Source organism: Alosa alosa, chromosome 14 (genome assembly GCF_017589495.1).
Source record: "Alosa alosa isolate M-15738 ecotype Scorff River chromosome 14, AALO_Geno_1.1, whole genome shotgun sequence".
In the NCBI taxonomy this organism is placed as follows: domain Eukaryota; kingdom Metazoa; phylum Chordata; class Actinopteri; order Clupeiformes; family Clupeidae; genus Alosa; species Alosa alosa.
This window is the reverse complement of record NC_063202.1, coordinates 13455787-13474870: the sequence shown is the minus strand read 5'-3', so window position 1 is coordinate 13474870 and position 19084 is coordinate 13455787. Positions and strand designations below refer to the sequence as shown.

General features: G+C 43.6%; 1 protein-coding gene across 3 annotated transcripts in view; it reads right to left on the bottom strand.

Moving 5' to 3' along the window:
* Positions 1-554: 554 nt before the first annotated feature.
* The window catches only part of ablim3 (actin binding LIM protein family, member 3), a 49384-nt gene continuing 30854 nt past the window's right edge, over positions 555-19084 (bottom strand). For all 3 annotated transcript variants that reach the window (XM_048263109.1, XM_048263110.1, XM_048263112.1), the window contains 7 exons: positions 6887-6937; positions 5286-5357; positions 2800-2858; positions 2488-2575; positions 2117-2124; positions 1737-1820; positions 555-1117 (listed from right to left, as the gene is read on the bottom strand). In XM_048263109.1, the coding sequence (XP_048119066.1) occupies positions 1004-1117; positions 1737-1820; positions 2117-2124; positions 2488-2575; positions 2800-2858; positions 5286-5357; positions 6887-6937 (476 nt within the window). In that variant the 3' untranslated portion in view covers positions 555-1003. The remainder of the gene's footprint in view (positions 1118-1736; positions 1821-2116; positions 2125-2487; positions 2576-2799; positions 2859-5285; positions 5358-6886; positions 6938-19084) is intronic.

The following is a 19084-nucleotide window of genomic DNA, read 5'->3' as shown; positions in this document are numbered from 1 at the left end:
CTTTTCTATTTCCAAGACCAAGGAGAAAGCAGACCAATCAAGCACTCATGGCAGGCCAGACCAATCAAGTACTCATGGCAGGCCAGACCAATCAAGTACTCATTGCAGGCCAGACCAATCAACACATTATTTTCAATGGCTTGCATTAGCGCTGCGCTATGCGCGCGCCATTCCCTTTAGAGGTCAGCATCAATGAAATGCCAGTGGTTTGCTTGTAATTGGCAAGTGTACGGTGTAAGATGCATTATCGCCACCAACTGGGCTGGAGTGTCTATTATTCAAGCTCTCAACGGAAGAATGTACAGGTGTGAGGCGTTTGGAAAAATAGCTCCACAGTTTTACAACGAATGGTAAAACACCTGTTGGAAAGCATCTTTTGCAGCGATTTTTGTGTGAGCATATCAGTGAACACCGCTGACCATTTGGGGAGTTTCACGTCTTTGTAAACGAAAGTTTAGGAAGGATTGTTCCAGTGCACCTATGCAGCCGTTGTGGAGGTGGGGGTGTGCTACCACAGAAAGCGAAAATTCTCAGGACAGCAGCATGTGTCCAAATTTCAATCTTAAACGTTCTATTTAATCATAAACTATCTGAAAACAGGGCTTCAAGTGTAAAATACCGAACTTGTCCTTTAACAAACAACAACAACAACAACAAACAACAACTTTGTTCCTGCTGTTGTGCTGCTCTGGGACAGGGCTGTGTGTGTGTGAATGTGTGTGTGTACCCTGTGTGCTGCTTTGGGACAGGGCTGTGTGTGTGTGTGTGTGTGTGTGTGTGTGTGAATGTGTGTATACGCTGTGTGCTGCTCTGGGACAGGGCTGTGTGTGCGTGTGTATGTACACTGTGTGCTGCTCTGGGACAGGGCTGTGGTGGGGAAATATCTCAGTCAGTGGTGCCATATTTTGGAGCACTTTGGTAACTGGGTTTGGTGCAGTGGGTGGTAACTGGGTTTGGCGTCCGGCGTCGTCCTTTAGAAGAGTCTGGCGTCCGGCGTCGTCCTTTAGAAGAGACTGGCCTGCTTCTTCAGCTCCTTCCTCTTCCACAGGGGTAGATGCTCAAACTCATACACACTCATCCCAAACACACGGTCAAACTCCTCATGAGAGAGATGCTTCTACACACACACACACACACACACACACACACAGATGAAAACAAATAGACATCCTAAAAAATTGCATTGTTTATCAAGCAATGCGGTATATCAAGCATTTATGTATTGTGCATATGGGGGCGTTCACACACACACACATACACCCACATACATAAACACGCACGCATGCTCACACACACACACACATACATCCATAAACACTCACGCATGCTCTCACACAGACACACACCCACATCCATAAACACGCATGCATGCTCACACACACACACACATACACCCACATCCAAAAACATGCACGCACACATACTCTCACACACACACACACCCACATACATAAACACGCACGCATACTCACACACACCCACATACATAAACACGCACGCATACTTACACACACACACACCCACATACATAAACACGCACGTATGCTCACACACACATACATAAACACGCATGCATGCCTACATATATAAACACGCATGCATGATCACACACACACACACACATACCCACATGCATAAACACACACACATGCTCACACACACACACATAAACAACCACGCATGCTCACACAAACACACCCACATACATAAACACGCACACATGCTCACACACACACCTCCAGCCTGGCGCGGTCCACATCTCTGGGCAGCTGTCTGCTTCCCTTGCTGGGACTCACGATGAGGGCTTCATACGGGTAGATCTACACAGAGAGGCTACTTAATGTGTGGAGGCAGTGTGTGTGTGTGTGTGGAGGTAGTGTGTGTGTGTGTGTGTGTGTGTGTGTGTGTGTGTGTGTGTGGAGGCAGTGTGTGGGTGTGTGTGATTGGTATGCAGTTCTCTCTGTACATGTCTGATTGATTAGTATGTTCAGTTTTATGTGTGTGTGTGTGTGTGTGTGTGTGAGTCTGATTGACATGGATTGGTATTCAGTTCTGTGTGTGTCTGTGTGTATGTGCGTGGTATGGATCAGTGTATGGATGTCAGAGCTCATCTCACCTTATAGTCTGTGGAAATAAGAAAATTAAGTCACATACACAAGAACTGACTGTAAAGATGCCTGCTAACTGTGTGTGAGTGTGTGTGTGTGTGTGTATGTGTGTGTGTATGTGTGTGTGAGAGAGAGAGAAAGAACACTATTGTAGTATGCCTATGCTTACTATAGATAACTTATTTGTTCTCATGTTTATGTATGTGTGTGTGTGTGTGTGTGTGCATGCGTGTGTGTGCATGTGTGTGTGCGTGCATGTGTATGTGTGCATGCGTGTGCATGTGTGTTGTATGTGTGTGTGCGTGTGCGTATGTGCGTGTGCATGTGTTGTGTGTGTGTGTGTGTGTGTGTGTGTGTGTGTGTGTGTGCGTGTGCTTACTGCTCATGTGGGTCTGTTTTAGGTCACAGGTTACAGGGCGGTCCCCGGGGTCATCTCCATGGGAACATGTCTGCCTTGTCACTTCCCCCTGCACAGAGAGAGGGAGAGAAGGATAGAAAGAGAGAGAGAGAGGGATAAAGAGCGAGAGAATGACAGATAAAGAGAGACAGGGTTGAGGATGAGGAGATATTGCATCTTCAGTCATGCTTATTAAGTTTATTCAATTGAGAGGGAGAGAGAGAGGGGGGATAGAGAGAGGGACAGAGAGAGAGAGAGAGAGAGAGGAATAGAGAGAAGGAGGGAAATGAGGACCTGTGGTCTGGACCGACTCTGCCCATGTTCCTGTGCGCATCTCCGTGGAGACCTGGGGGCTGGAGAGGCAGAGGACTGGGTTAATGAGAGAAGTGTGGGTGGGTGTGTGTGTGGGTGAGTGTGTGTGTGTGTGTGGGGGGTGTGACGACTCTGAGCGCTGCCACTGCTCCTGCGAGCACCTATAGGCGTGGCTTTGGTGCTTGTTAAGGCCGCACCTGATTTGCTGCCTTTAAAAAGGCCGGACCTTGACAATATGGCGCGCGTGCTGCTAATGGCTGGTGGTTCCAGAAACGCACGTCTGCCGTTTGTCTTTGTTTTTGTTATGAGTTGTCTTGTATTTGATTCCTTTTCATGCATTCAATCTGCATTACACTAACACTGCATGTGGACGCTGCTTAACACTACTGTGATCTACTGACTAACCACATTGTGGAGGTTGTTTTCCTTCTGTTGAAGTATAGTATAGTATAGTATATATACTCTTTTGATCCCGTGAGGGAAATTTGGTCTCTGCATTTATCCCAATCCGTGAATTAGTGAAACACACACAGCACACAGCGTACACACAGTGAGGTGAAGCACACACTAATCCCGGCGAAGTGAGCTGCCTGCATCAACAGCAGCGCTCAGGGAGCAGTGAGGGGTTAGATGCCTTGCTCAAGGGCACTTCAGCCGTGCCTACTGGTCGGGGTTCGAACCGGCAACCCTCCGGTTACAGGCCCGAAGTGCTAACCAGTAGTTAATAGTAATCAACAGTAGTAGTAGTTAATAGTAATCAACAGTAGTAATAGTTAATAGTAATCAACAGTAGTAGTAGTTAATAGTAATCGACATTAGTAGCAGTTAATAGTAATCGACAGTAGTAGTAGTTTATAGTAATCAACAGTAGTAGTAGTTAATAGTAATCAACATTAGTAGCAGTTAATCGACAGTAGTAGTATTAAATAGCCTAAATCTGCCTAGACAGATGCACCTGACTTCACTAATTAGCTAATCTACCTGGCCTAACTCTGCCTAGACAGTACACCTGGTTTCACTAATTAGCTAATTGGTTACCTGGCTTAACTCTGACACCTGAAGCGCCCATGAGTCACATGACCATTCACCCAGTTGTCAGCATTGTAAAATGTGTCATTTAACTGCACTACAGATAATACCAAACACAGCAAGAATGGCAAGGCTTGTATTTCATAAACACACACACAAGAATAGTAAGGCTTATATTTTGGTCTCTATGTTGCGTTTACTAGCAGGCTAGTAGTGGAGGCCAAAGGTCGAAGTGAGTCTTTGGGCATGTCCACAGGTAGATGGGTATTTTTAAAAACTGAGATTTTTCCTCTTTCGTATTGCTCTTCGTAATGCTCTAAGCGATGACGTTCAAACAAAACAGAAAGCTAGCTCGCTACTCCCTCCCCCTTCCTTTCGTGTAATTGAAACTCTCCTAAACACAATCTTTAAAAAAGATCTAAAAACATACCTGTATAAGAAAGCCTTTAGTTAACTCATCTTATCCTGTAGACTACTTTTTCAGATTATTCTACATCTGCTGCCATTGGAGGGCGCAGCCAGCCAGAAGCAGATGGGCTCCCCCTATTATGTCAGGTTCTGCTCAAGGTTTCTTCCTGGAATATGGGAGTTTTTCCTTGCCACAGTTGCCATATGGTGTGCTTGTGGGGGCTAAAGGGTTAATGTCTGTGTATAAAGTCAAATAATTGTAACATATGCTAAGAACAAGCAAAGGCTGGCTGCTTGGAGTCCGCATCAACGGGGCCTAAGCATTTGTTAGCCTAGGCATTTGTTAGCAAAGCCTTTATATATCTATAGTAGTACAATAGTATTTCTGATATGTTGCTGATTGGATCATAAACGGCCACAGCAACAAAGGGGAATGACTGACTCTTCTCTAAAAACTATGTTACATGTTATTTTCTATATTTCTGATATGTTGCTGATTGGATCATAAACGGCCACAGCAATGAAGAAAAGTGAAAGTGATTGATAATGACTGACTGACTTTATTATTGTGTTACATGCTCCAAATGTAAAGCAATTTGAGCTGCATTCTGTGTATGAAAGGTGCTATACAAATAAAGCTTATTATTATTATTATTACTAAACGCGCATCTCGTCATGATTGTCGAGATGCGTGTTTAGTAATAATAATAATAATTGTTATAATTATTGTGATTGTTATGTTTTTATGGTCCAGGCTGGACCATGATGTTTTTGTTGCCGTTTTTGGAGCGTTTTTTTAGTGTATTCAGGGCACAGGTAGCTAGCGGATGATGAGGTGATTTTTGCTGTATTTGACAAAAAATGTTCGAGAGCTTAGAAACCGTGTAACATTGCTTAGAGCATCTTTAAGGTTGTGTGTATAGAGTACAGTTGTGTATATATATTAAGGTTGTTTATATAGATTAAGGTTGTGTGAACAAAAAGGTTGTGTGAATAGACTGCAGTCGTGTGTGTGTACATTAAATGCTTACTGTGAGTCTGGTGCTTGGGTGATGTTGGCATCATTGGGACGTCATCATTGGTGATGCACTGGCTTTTGAAAACTTGATCAGAAGAACACACAAACACATGTACATGCACACACACACACACACACATATTGGAAACTGGATTAGGGATTAGGTATGTCTGGGAATGAAACTTCAGTCCCCGCTGTGGCAACCTGATACTCCACCACACACACACACACGCCCACACAGACACACACACACACACAGAAACTGAATACACCCTGACACCATGCTGCTCAATGTAACGCCTTCATGTTCATCAGGAGGAAAAACAGCCCAGAGTTGCCCCCCCTCATCTGTAAACACCCAAACGCCCAGCCCAGAGTGGGCTTAGGGTTATAGTTGCCATAGATGTCAGACACACACACACACACACCAAGACCCAGTACCCGCTTGTTTGTAGATGGGAGGCTTGCCATAGATGTTACACACACACACACACACCAGGGCTCTACACTAACATTTTTTTTCAGGAGCACTTGTGCGCCCAAGTTAAAAAATTTAGGAGCACAGACAAAAATTTGGGCGCACAGTCAGTTCTGTGCCCAAAACATGCCAGTGCACCAATTGCGAATATTAAGAATGACTGACAACATTTAGGCTACAGGAAACAGGATTTTAAAGATCAGTGCCTACTTTATTTTCAGTCTGTTCTATTTTCCTACATTTTGTTAATGTAAAATAATATAATACATTGCCATATTTGCATTTAGCCTGTATATCAAGTATCCTGCCAAATGTAGGCTAATTTATTAATTTGTGAATCCATCTATAGCTTAACCAAATATGCCCATGACCTATCTGACTGCATACTGCCTAATACTACTACTAAAACAGTCCATTTTCTCTTCCACAAAACCCAACATAGGCTAATTAAGGATATACTTTTTATACTTTTAGTTTTTATTTGAAATATCTGCATTGATAGGGGCAGCAGGCAAACGTTAGGCCTACTTTCGTTTTGCACTTCAGCTTGTATTCGGTGTAAACAAACAAGCATGCGTGGAAGCCTGGAGTTGTCGGTAGCGTTCTACCTTTGAATAAAATGGGAGTATTACGGGAGGCTACTTTTGTGCCGGTTCGCTATAGCTATATTGCATATTGCAGCCAATACGTCAACTGGGCTAAAAGGCATGTTAGGTTACCTTTCCTTCTCTCACTGCATTCTCAGAATCTCATCCTGTTCCTCCTATATCCAATGAATTCGGTGGATAGAAGAACTAACTTCTTCCATCTTTGCATCTTGGCTGCTAGTGTAACTTTCCGCTTTTTCTGCGCGCTCTTGGACTTGATAGAAGCGACTACTAGCGTGTCACAACGCGAAACTGCTAACGTTGATGGGAGGTGTAGTTTTTATGCTGCATTCGCGACGTGATTCTATGGTTTGCAACAGTAATGTTTCTCGATGTTGCGGTGTATTTTGTAGACAAACATTGACATGGTTAGAAGTCATTCGCACCAGTGCGCCTAAATATTTTTTTGCACTCGCACGGCATCATTTTTACTCGCATGTGCGAGTGAAATGGGCGCACTGTAGAGCCCTGCACACCAATACCGAGTACCTGCTTGTTTGTAGATGGGAGGCTTGCCATAGATGTTAGTCTCTCCTGTGGCTGATACAAACAGAAGACACAAACAAAGGAGTTAGTGTGTGTGTGTTTAGGTGCATTCGGACACAACAGTTCTAAGAACACAGTTCTACTAACTACTAACTGGAGAGACTACCCCTAGAACTACACAGTTCCTAGGACTTATTTTCTGTTTGAATTCACACACAGTAGGAACTCTGAGATAACTTCACACATGTTAGTAGCCCAATAATTACATGGCCATAAAGTAATGAAACGGACAGCACTGCTATTTAGTTAGTAGCTACTGAAGTAATGAAACGGACAGCACTGCTATTTAGTTAGCTACTGAAGTAATTAAAAGGACAGCACTGCTATTAAGTTAGTAGCTACTGAAGTAATGAAACGGACAGCACTGCTATTTAGTAGCTACTGAAGTAATGAAACGGACAGCGCTGCTATTTAGTTAGTAGCTACTGAAGTAATGAAACGGACAGCACTGCTATTTAGTTAGTAGCTACTGAAGTAATGAAACGGACAGCACTGCTACTGTATTGGGGCAGCCGTGGCCTACTGGTTAGCACTTCGGACCTGTAACCGGAGGGTTGCCGGTTCGAACCCCAACCAGTAGGCACGGCTGAAGTGCCCTTGAGCAAGGCACCTAACCCCGAGCGCCGCTGTTGATGCAGGCAGCTCACTGCGCCTGAAATAGTGTGTGCTTCACCTCACTGTGTGCTGTGTGTGTTTCACTAATTCACGGATTGGGATAAATGCAGAGACCAAATTTCCCTCACGGGATCAAAAGAGTATATATACTTATACTTATACTGTATTTAGCTACTGAAGTAATGAAACGGACAGCACTGCTATTTAGTAGCTACTGAAGTAATGAAACAGACAGCACTGCTATTTAGTAGCTACTGAAGTTTATTGCCCAACTAGAAGCTCATGGTATCAGGAAGCATTAAAAAACAAAAAAATCGAAATGTTTCCTCATTCTGGTCAGAGGGCATTTGTGTGTGTGTGTGTGTGTGTTGCTCCTCATCTGTCCATAGGGCATTTGTTGTGTGTGTGTGTGTGTGTGTGTTGCTCCTCATCTGTGTGACAATAGTCATTCTCTGCAGCCTTTCCATAGTTTTTACGTTATGCAAATTTAAACAGTGGCTAAATTACTACAAATTAAAAATGGGCTTCTGCTGCCTTGGCATGCATATCAGTCATAGTTTCTATGTACAGTGAAAAGACCCTACCTCAGGGGTTCTAGGAACTGTGTGTTCTAAGAACAGCAAAAAGTTTCTCCGGTGCAAAAGGGACTAACTGCAGTCAGAGGAACTCTTTAATCCCCAGTTCAACACTACGAATTAGCGGGGAAGAGTTCTAGGAACTGTATGTTCATCTTTTTGTAGTTCCTATACCTTTTAGATAGATAGATAGATATATAGATAGATAGATACTTTATTGATCCCCAAGGGAAAATTCAAGGTCTCAGTAGCATACAGACATTTCACTAACAGCAGAAAAAGTAATAAAAGTATATAATATAAAAACACAACTAAGCAATAAGGACAGTAGAAGATAAAGAATATACTAAAATACAAATTATACTAAATAACACTAAATCTAAATCAAGTCTTAAACAGTATCCACATAGTGTGCTTAGGGGTGATTAAGCATGAGGCGCTTGCAATGACTGAGGCAGGGACTGAGCCTGTGATTCTCTGTGCATAGTAAGGTAAGGTGCTCTGTGAGAGTGAGTGTCATGGTGATGGTGCAAATGAGTAAGTCCAACAGTGCAACAGTGCAAGAATAAAGTTTAGAGACCAGCATAAAATAAATTTAAAAAAAAACTATAGAAAAACTATATCAGTGCAAGAATGGGTTGACGTAGGGTTACAGCCATTATACAAGTATTGATTATTAAGTATTAAGTATAGGTATAAGTGTGGCCACAATCCGGCTGTGGGATGGAGGGAGGGGTTATGCATATGTGCTAATATAGCACGCAAACAGTGAAGCAGTAAGACAGTGGTAAAAAGTGGCTAGTGGACAGACAGTACACAAACATGGAGAGGGTGGAGAGGCAGACAGACTATGCGGAGAAGTCTATCTCTCCTCTTCCCTTAAGTGAAGCATTGAACAGTTCAATGGCCCTGGGGACAAATTACTTCCTCAGTCTGTCTGTTGTGCAAGGCAGTGAGCGAAATCTCCAGCTGATCAAGCTCTTCTGCTTTGTAATAGTGCTGTGGAGTGGATGACACTAATTGTCCAAAATGTTGATCAGTTTGTTCAGGGTCCTTTTGTCACATATTGAAGTGATGCACTCCAGTTCAGCTCCCACTACAGAGCCAGCTTTCCTTACCAGCCTGTCAAGTCGCCCAGCGTCCTTCTTCTTTGTGCTTCCTCCCCAGCATACCACTGCATAGAAGAGGACGCTGGCAACAACAGACTGGTAGAACATCCTGAGGAGCTTGCTGCACACATTGAAGGAGTGCAGCCTCCTCAGGAAGTACAGCCTGCTCTGCCCTTTCTTGTAGAGTGCTTCAGTATTGGCTGACCAGATCCAGGTGGAGACCCAGATACTTGTAGGTGCTTACCACCTCCACATTGACCCCATCAATGGAGACTGGTAGCAGAGCGGGCTTAGACCTGCGGGCTTAGTCCATTGCACAAAGTCCTCCACCAGGCTCCTGTACTCCTCCTCTTGCTCGTCCCTGATACACCCCACAATTGCAGTATCGTCAGAAAACTTCTGCATGTGGCATGACTCGGTGTTGTAGCAGAAGTCAGATGTGTACAGGGTGAACAGGACTGGAGAGAGCACAGTTCCCTGTGGGGCTCCGGTGCTGCTGATCACAGTTCCTATACCTTTTTGTAGTTCCTTTAACTTTGTGTGTGTTCAGACTGCACTGGAACTGGGGACGGTTGTAGTTCCTATGACTATTTCAGCTCCTATTTCGGGTAGGGTCTTTTCTCTGCACATAGAAACCATGACGGAAGAACACGCTGATTTCACATAGGATCCATGACGGAAGTACACGCTGATTGGAACCACAGCTGAAGAACACACTGATTGGAACCATGACTGAAAAACACCCTGATTGGAACCATGACTGAAAAACACACTAATTTGAAACCATGACTGAGGAACACGCTTATAGGAACCATGACTGAAGAACACACTGATAGGAACCATGACTGAAGAACACCCTGATTGGAACCATGACTGAAAAACACACTAATTTGAAACCATGACTGAGGAACACGCTTATAGGAACCATGACTGAAGAACACACTGATAGGAACCATGACTGAAGAACACCCTGATTGGAACCATGACTGAAGTATGCTGATTGTCAAGCACAATAGTCAACTATTGCTGAGGCAGCAGAAGCTTCTGTTTAAATTTGCTTCATATAAAAACTGCATGAGAAGGCTGCAGAGACCAAAACTGCATGAGAAGGCTGCAGAGACCGACTACTGTCACACAATGTTACTGCTTGGACTTATTCATGCGTGGCAAGAATATGGGGGTGTCTCATATAGCACTGTTAGATCTGACACAAGCAACAATCCGCTACTTTTACCACTGCCACATATCTAATACAAAATAACTTTAACAACAACAGAACAAAACACAACGCAAAGCTCCCACCGCTTCTCTGGAAGGCCAGGCCAAATTGATCCGACACGCCCTGTACGCTGGTACACCCCCTATCCCGGGACACGCGGGATCAGGCCCACGAGAGGAGAGGCAGACAAAATAAGTAGAACACAGCCGAGAGGCCTGAGTGGCCGTAACACCCTCCCCTTAAGAAGAGGCTTGTAGAGTACCACAAGACACTAACCCCACAACCTCTACACCACATTCATCAAATTCACCAATTGTGGCTAATAGTGAAAACAAATAGTGCTTACAGTATCACACAAGCAAAGAAAACCATAAACAACAATACCAAAACAATCCCTATCTAACTTCCTGAAAATACACCCAATTAACCCCCTTTTCCCCCCAAAGTTGCTTCCCATTTGTCCAAACCCTCTGTTATCCGGGTCCTGGAAAACAAAGCAGACAAAGAGAAGAACATGGAGAAACATACATGACAAAATTTACTCAGTGGGAGCACGGGATAGAGTGTCAGCCATTACATTATCTGAGCCTTTAATATGTCGAATGTCTAGATTAAATGGCTGAAGAAACAGAGCCAAGCCCATTAATCGCTGGTTCGGATTTTGGAGTGACTGCAAAAAGGTCAGAGGATTATGGTCAGAATAGACCACCAGAGAAACAGCACCCCCTACATATACGTCAAAATGTTGAAGTGCCCAAATTAATCCCAACGCTTCTTTTTCAATGACAGAGTAGCTGGACTGGTAGGACAAAAACTTCCCAGAAAAGAAACTAACTGGGTGATTGATGCCTTGCTCATCCTCCTGGAGCAATACAGCACCAGCTCCTACCTGGCTAGCATCAACATGCAGTTTGAACGGCCGGTTCAACTGCGGCGCAGCCAAAACGGGAGAAGAGCTAAGGAGAGCTTTTACACTCTCAAAAGCAGACTGGCATACTGGAGTCCAGTTGAAGTTCACTGAGGACTTCAAGAGGTCAGTCAATGGCGCAACGATAGATGAAAAATTTGGACAGAAACTACGGTAAAAACCCACCATGCCCAAAAAACGCATCAAGTCTTTTTTACTTGTGGGCGATGGGTACCGGTCAATGGCCAAAGTCCGAACAGGACGCGCCTGTCCTTGGCCTACCACCTTTCCTAAATAAGTGACTGTCGCCCTTGCACTCACACTTTGTGAGGTTGACAGTCAAATTGGCGTCAGAAAGGCGATGAAAAAGAGCTCTAATGATGTCCAAGTGCGCCCCCCAGGCATTGCTGTAGGCCACTACATCATCTAAATACACAGCACAGCCGTCCAGACCAGCGACAACAGTGTTCATAAGGCGCTGGAAGGAGGCCGCTGCATTCCGCAAATCAAAACTCATGACATTATTTGAGAACAACCCTTGTGATGTAATGAAAGAGGAGACTTCTTTGGCACAGTCAAGGGCACCTGCCAATAACCTTTCAAAAGGTCAAACTTGCTAACAAACCTGGCGGCACCTAGCCTAGAAATCTAGACGCGCCCCTAGCGGCAGCAAATTACATTTGCTGCCAGGGCTAGTCTAGCGACTCTCCGTTGGCTTGTGAGCTCCAGAAATCGAAACTCAATCAGGCCAATGAAATTGTGTATAGTCGTTAGGTGGGCTTAACATAATGATTGATGGCAGAGTTGCAACGGTTTGGCTTGAATTCCCTGCTACTTGAAAACAAATAAGATGGATGTTGCTGCTGGCGAACAGTGTGACACGAGTTAAGCTTTTATTAAGTTGGCAAACGTTTGAACTAGCCAACTAGCTCCGCTGGTGGGAAACGCATGAGACTCATAGCGCTGCCGCTGTCCTATTGCGTGCAGAGGGAATTTGAAAGACAACTGATTATCCCGCCCCTCAGACTGAGCACTGCGAACGGTGAGTGCCCAGACCCTACATTTTAATGTGGGTCTGGCTCGTCAGGCTAGGCGGCACCCACCTGATCTACACAGTCCTCGATCCTCGGGAGTAGAAAACTGTCAGGTTTTGTAGCAGCGTTGAGCTTACGATAATCTGTGCAGAACCTGAAAGTACCGTCTGGCTTATTAACAAGAAGGCATGGGAAACTCATGAATTAGACCTATCAACTCGGCACACCTGTCCTCAGACAGGTGCTGCAGCAACTGGGGAAGCTGCTTCAAAGTCTCTGAGTTATTTAAGTGCGCGCGTGACACCCCATCATCAGGAGCCCTGATCTCCTCCTGTTCCTGCGCTGCCACCGAAGGATCTACAGGAGAAGAAGAAAACAGAACACCCTCACTCAAAGCAACAGGCCGTGCAACAGCACCACCTGCAGGCTTGTCCGGACGTTCATGATACGGCTTAAGCAAGTTAACATGACATAGCTGCAAGTTTTTTCTCCTGTCAGGAGTAGCTAGCACATAATTAATATCAGACACCTTTTTTGGTCACCGTATATGGACCAGCAAACTTTGCATGGTGAGGATATAACCGGCAAAAGAGCGAGCACTTTATCCCCCACTGCAAATACACAGCGCTGAGCTTTCTGATCGTAGCGCTGCTTCATCTTAGCCTGAGTGGCGGTCAGATTTTCACGAGCTAGACAAACTGCCTCATATAGACGTCTTTTAAAACCATTAACATAGTCACCCAAGGTCTGTGGCGGCTCCTGGAGGCCGGCACCATCCTTTAGCACAGCCAACGGACCACACACCGAATGGCCAAAGACAAGCTTATTAGGGCTAAACCCTGTGCTCTCCTGTACTACCTCCCTAGAGGCAAGCAGCAACCAAGGAAGCCCTTCTTCCCAGTCCCGTCCTAACTCCATACAGTAAGCCCGAAGCAGAGACTTCAACGTCTGGTGGAAACGCTCAAGGGCTCCCTGGATTTGAGGGTGATAATTTGAGGCAGTGCGATGCTTGATATGAAGTTGACGCATGACCTGAGAAAACACACAAGACATTAAATTAGAACAGTCAGTCTGAACGACCTTTGGTATGCCAAAAATGGAGAAAAACTGGGAAAGAGCCTTCACAATGGACCTAGTGGTAATAGCACGCAATGGGTAGGCAGCAGGGTAACGAGTAAGCTGACACATGATGGTCAACAAATACCTACACCCATTTTTTGAGGTAGGCAACTGCCCAACACAGTCCAACTGTAGGTACTCAAATGGACCAGCCTCCACCGGCACTCGGTGTAAAGGCGCAGGCTTAATGACCTGGTTCTGACAGATGTGGCAAGTCCTTATGTACGCAGCCACGTCCTTTTTCATTTTCGGCCAAAATAAATTCCGCATTATGCGGTCATACATCTTCCTCAGTGTGTGAGGAATGCCCTAACATGGCGTGAGCAGTTTTCATGACTGCCTGTCTAGCCGTTGCAGGGACCACAACCTGTACCCATGGCTCTCCCACAAAAATGTCAGTGGACGGCGTCCATTTTCTCACAAGCAGACCATTGTTAATCGTGTACCCATGAGCCATACTCTCAAAAGTGTCAGCTGGGACAGCACGTTCGCCATACTCTCAAAAGTGTCAGCTGGGACAGCACGTTCAAACAAGGAACACAGAGACTAATCTGCATGCTGATCCTTAACTAGGTCTCCATATGATAAATTCAATGGAAAATCCGGTAAGGCAAACCTTGTTTTCTCTGCAGCCACCTTGACCTGTTTGGCCTCTGCCACAGCACGAGTAGCTGAGCGGGTAACAAGCTGCAAACACGTCAGGGAACTGCCTTGAACCAGAGCGGTAGAAAAACAGAGTGGCGACACTCCCATAGACTTCCATAGGAAACAATGGCGGCGCTTTTTCCAGGCTACTTCGGCGTTATAGAGCTGGTAAGTCCCGCCCTTTCCACTATCCCCGCTGGACCTCTAGATTGAAAAATCGTTAATGCAAGTGAATGTGAGAAAATAATTCTTTTCTGGTCCCGTTTGAATTTTGCCATGAATGTGAACATATGTTGTCTGTGAATTTTTAATATAAATTTTCGTGTAAAGAATGCTACAATTGAGCGGGTAGAAGTTTGATGCGGTTAAACTTTGTGTGAGAGCACTTTGTGGACTACAACTTTCCGCTAGACGACAGATCACTAGTTTCCCATAACAACCATCAGTTGGTCGAGATGTAGAGGGTTATTAAGATCGACTTTGAACACAGTGAACCATACAACTTTACAATCACACTGTATCGTAGTGTTAATGTGTTGAGTGAAGCTAGACATGTTTCAAATATTTTTGTTACCATGTGTGTTTATTCCTGCCGTTACAAAAACTAGCATCTCAGTTAATGTTAGCGATTAGAGCTAGCTCACGTCACAGGCGACATGTAGTCTTTCTCGTTTTGTCTTTTCCACAACTGATAGCCGAAGAATCATATAATATACTGTCAAACTCGTAACATGAAAAATTATATTAAAAATTCAGACGACATATGTTCACATTCATGGCACAAATCAAACGGGTCCAGAAAATAATTATTTTCTCACATTCACTTGCATTGACGATTTTTCAATCTAGAGGTCCAGCGGAAAGGGCGGGACTTACCAGCTCTATGCAGAGCTCAAAAGTTCCTAACTTTGATATTCACGGCTTTAGCCCCATTCACTTCCATTGCTTTCTGCCTGATATTGTCAGTGGTAAGTAGACGAAGGTACGACGTTTTTTCAATTGGCATATGCATTTCCTATACCAACTGCACTAGTAGATACTGGTATTGTTCTTTGAGGTTTTTGTGCTGCTTGTTTAACTGATATTTATTGCTTAAATGTTGACCGAAATTTTAAAGACAAAAGTTAGCCTGCAAACCTTGATGTGAAGAGAGGCTAGCTTAAAGATAATGTTCCTACGTCAATAATGAATTTCAGACAAAACACATTTGGCTCAATAACTTTGAATTTCAGGTTTTATTATGTTTATAAGACAAAACACATTTGGCTAGCCTATTGTAGTAGGGCAACATTTTAGATGATCTATAGGTTGGTTGTGATTAATGCTCTTCAGGTTTTATTATGTTTATAATGCTATATTTATGAAAACCTGATGACATGAAGTAGGCTAGCTTACTGAAAAATGGAGGAAATAAGTTAATGTGCGTGTTGGCTAATTGTTGTTGCTGGTGGTGGCTCTTGTGTCCCTTGCCAGCCCAGCCCAGCCAAGATTATTGTTCTTTAAACCTGATATAGCGTCTGATTAGCCTACAGTAGGATTTTTTGCTAGATGTTTCAGTTCATTTAGTTTTACGTGTTGGTGTAATATTTTGAACTGAACATTAGGTGGGCTGAACAAATGATAACTGAACATGAAGTGGGCTAGATCACTCTGAAAGTAATCCCCAACAAAATCATTCTTCATGTTGTTATTGTTATAGTTTTTGTGTGGACTACTGGATATCTTCATCTCATCAAACGAACTGAAAAGGACACTGGATCTAATGTCCACACACAAAAAGGATACAAAATGCATAGCCTACGTTTTGACAATGTAAGTAAAGTATATGTAGCGTGATACAGGCAAATGAAGGAATCCAATAACAGCTCATGTCCAGCAAGAAAACAAACGTTCAATGTTAGAACTACCAAAGAACATATTTTAGATCGATGTTGCAAACTAATTATACTTGCAATATATAACTGACACTATAATGTAAGCATGCTAAAACGTAATAACACTCTTGGTTTGTTGTGATGTTTCCCGTTCAATAAGGCACTCGCTGCTGTCTATCCCATTGAAATAACACGACACGCAAAGAGCTGTTTGGAACTGTTGATACGTACGTGAACCATGTGACCGCGTGGCGGCGACTTCAAAGAGTGTCGCAACTCTTTTTCTATGGCTCTGCCTTGAACAATCATCAGTCTCAATTTGCAGCTGAGGGGAAGAAGACACCACCGGCACAGGACTAACATGTCCACCTGCATAATTATTTCCAAGTATCACATGGACAGAGTCAACAGGGAGGGGAGGGCGTATTTCCAACTCAACCTCCCCCCAACTAACTCAGAATACAACATGACTCTATGTAAAGGGACTTCTAAAAGTAGTGAGGTCAATACCCCGAACCAACAGAGATCTACCAGAACTTGAAGTAGAAGAAAATGATAGAACAGACTCCAGTATAAATGAATCTGATGCTCCTGTATCACAAAGAATTTTTACATGAGCTAACTCATCACTGCCTTTTAAAGAAACAAACCCATCGGAAATGAATGGAGTGTAATTCAATCAAGTACACAATGAATCAACATTAAACTTCGAAGGAGATGCAGCCAACATGTCAGGCTTTACATAAGAAAACCGCTCTTTTGACTTGGCTTTCAGCACTGGACAGTTCCATTTCGTATGACCCTTTACATGACAGTAACGGCAACTTTGATCTGCATCAGACTTAACAACTGAACGATCTGCTCCAGAAGCTTGAGGTGTATTAACGTGTACATTTCTATTGGCCTGTTTTTTTGCAACATACGTTGCAACACGCTCTGGTAAAGTGCTTTTAAATTGCTCAAGAACAATCAAATCCATTAAATAGTCATATGTTTTAACAACACACCAACGCTGACACTGCAGGCGCAATTCTCTTGCAAACTCAACGTTTGTTTGGTCTGAACGTTTTCACATATTTCTAAAACGCTGACGATAAGCCTCTGGAATCAACATATGCTCGCAAAACCGAAGCTTTCACAGTCTTATAATCACGAGCCTCTTCAACACTTAAAGGAGAATTCCGGTGTGATATTGACCTAAAGTGTATTGAAACATGATACCGAGTGTGAACGTATGTCTCATAGCCCATCTCGGCTTGTCCCCTGCACTCCAAAATCTGGTGCTAGTTAGCCGATGCTACCAACAGCTTTTTCAATAGTGGTGCTTCGGCATCGGGCTAGCCATGCAAATAAATCACTATTTTACACCCATTTACGAGGCTCAATGTATCTCCACACTTCATTGGTAGACTTCCGAGGGCCCTGACATTTAAAACGAGACATTGAGAACAACCAGAAAACTGGCGATTCCACCAATGCCTCGGAGTGCCCCGAGACAAATGCTCTAGCCACAGAAGCTGTTCAAAAACAATAAACCACACATCCCACAAAACACGCAAGCCTGAAAGGAAACGTTAAAGGCTTAGCAAACATATCGCTGAACTCACCAAACCTCAATGACCGAAGTTTCAGTGTACCAGAATGCACATTGATTTCACTCCAACCTAACACTTACCCCGAAGTTGTCGGAAAAGAAAGGAAATGAAAGGGAAAAAATACACAGTTAATGAAAAGTATGAAGTTTAAATAAACCAACAAATATATCACCAGGCCTCAGCCTGAATACTTAACCCGACTGTTCAATAACGCTACTCTCCGCATGTGACACACACTTAAACTTATTAACACACACTTAAACAATGAATTAAATAGCGCATTGGTTCACAGAAAGCGCCCAGGACAACAAATTTAATCTAAGGCCTAGTAGAAATTAAAGCTAAACGCACTGCCGCGGCCTCATGCATCAAGAACAAAGACCCAAGTTACGCGGATATCTGCGTTAAAGGCGGAATAAATGTTTGGACAGAGTCCCCATTTGTTACCCGGCTCAACGGTAACAAAGAAATGGGGCAGGAGACAGTGCGACAATTCACGTCTAGGGTTTAATTACGTGACAACATATCTAATACAAAATAACTTTAACAACAACAGAACAAAACACAACGCAAAGCGAGACTACAGCATGAAAACGATGACTGATACATGTTAGGTTTTCAATAGATGTTTTATTAAGTTTTCAATGTGTGTTTAAAACCAGAACAGGAACAAATGCAAAAAAGACTGGGAGGAAGGTATGGTGACACTGCAACATAAAAAGGAGGTCTGACACTAATTTAGGTTTCCAAAAAATAAAAAGATTTAATTTTCCAAAGTTTGAACAACAATTGTGTGTGAACTACACAAAAGACACAATGTGGAAGGGATGGGTAGCTCTCCAGATACTCTGTACACCTATAAGAGGGACATGGTAAGGAGGATGCAACACATTTGGCTGGAGTCAGGAGTATTATGGGAGGTGTGGAAGATGCTGGATCAACACACCTCCCATTGTGTAAGGGCCCCATCGTGTGGACCTCAAACATAAAAAATGATCTTATCTGACCATTCCAGTCATATATGTTGTCTTCTTGTCCTCTGCATCCTTGGTCCTGAATAAGCAGAACAGGCACAGTGGAGAATGGAGGGAGAGAACAGAGCAGGTAACACTCAGTGTATAGCTTGGGACAACACATTACGTAATTAGCAGAAACTTAAGCAAGAGGCCATCTTCAGCAAGAGGCCAGCAAGAGTTTTACATACCCATACACAGACAATAACAACATAAAGAATGATTTTGTTGGGGATCACTTTCAGAGTGATCTATGCCCTATTAACCTGACTACACTTCAGTTATCCAAAAAAAGACATTTGTCCTACTTGCAAAGATCACTGACCTAATGAAAGGCAATGCCCTTTTGTCACGTCAGTCTATTCCATGCAAACTTCGCTATGTATTTGACAAATTATTTGGCAGACAAAGCAATTAAAATTATTACACCAAGAAC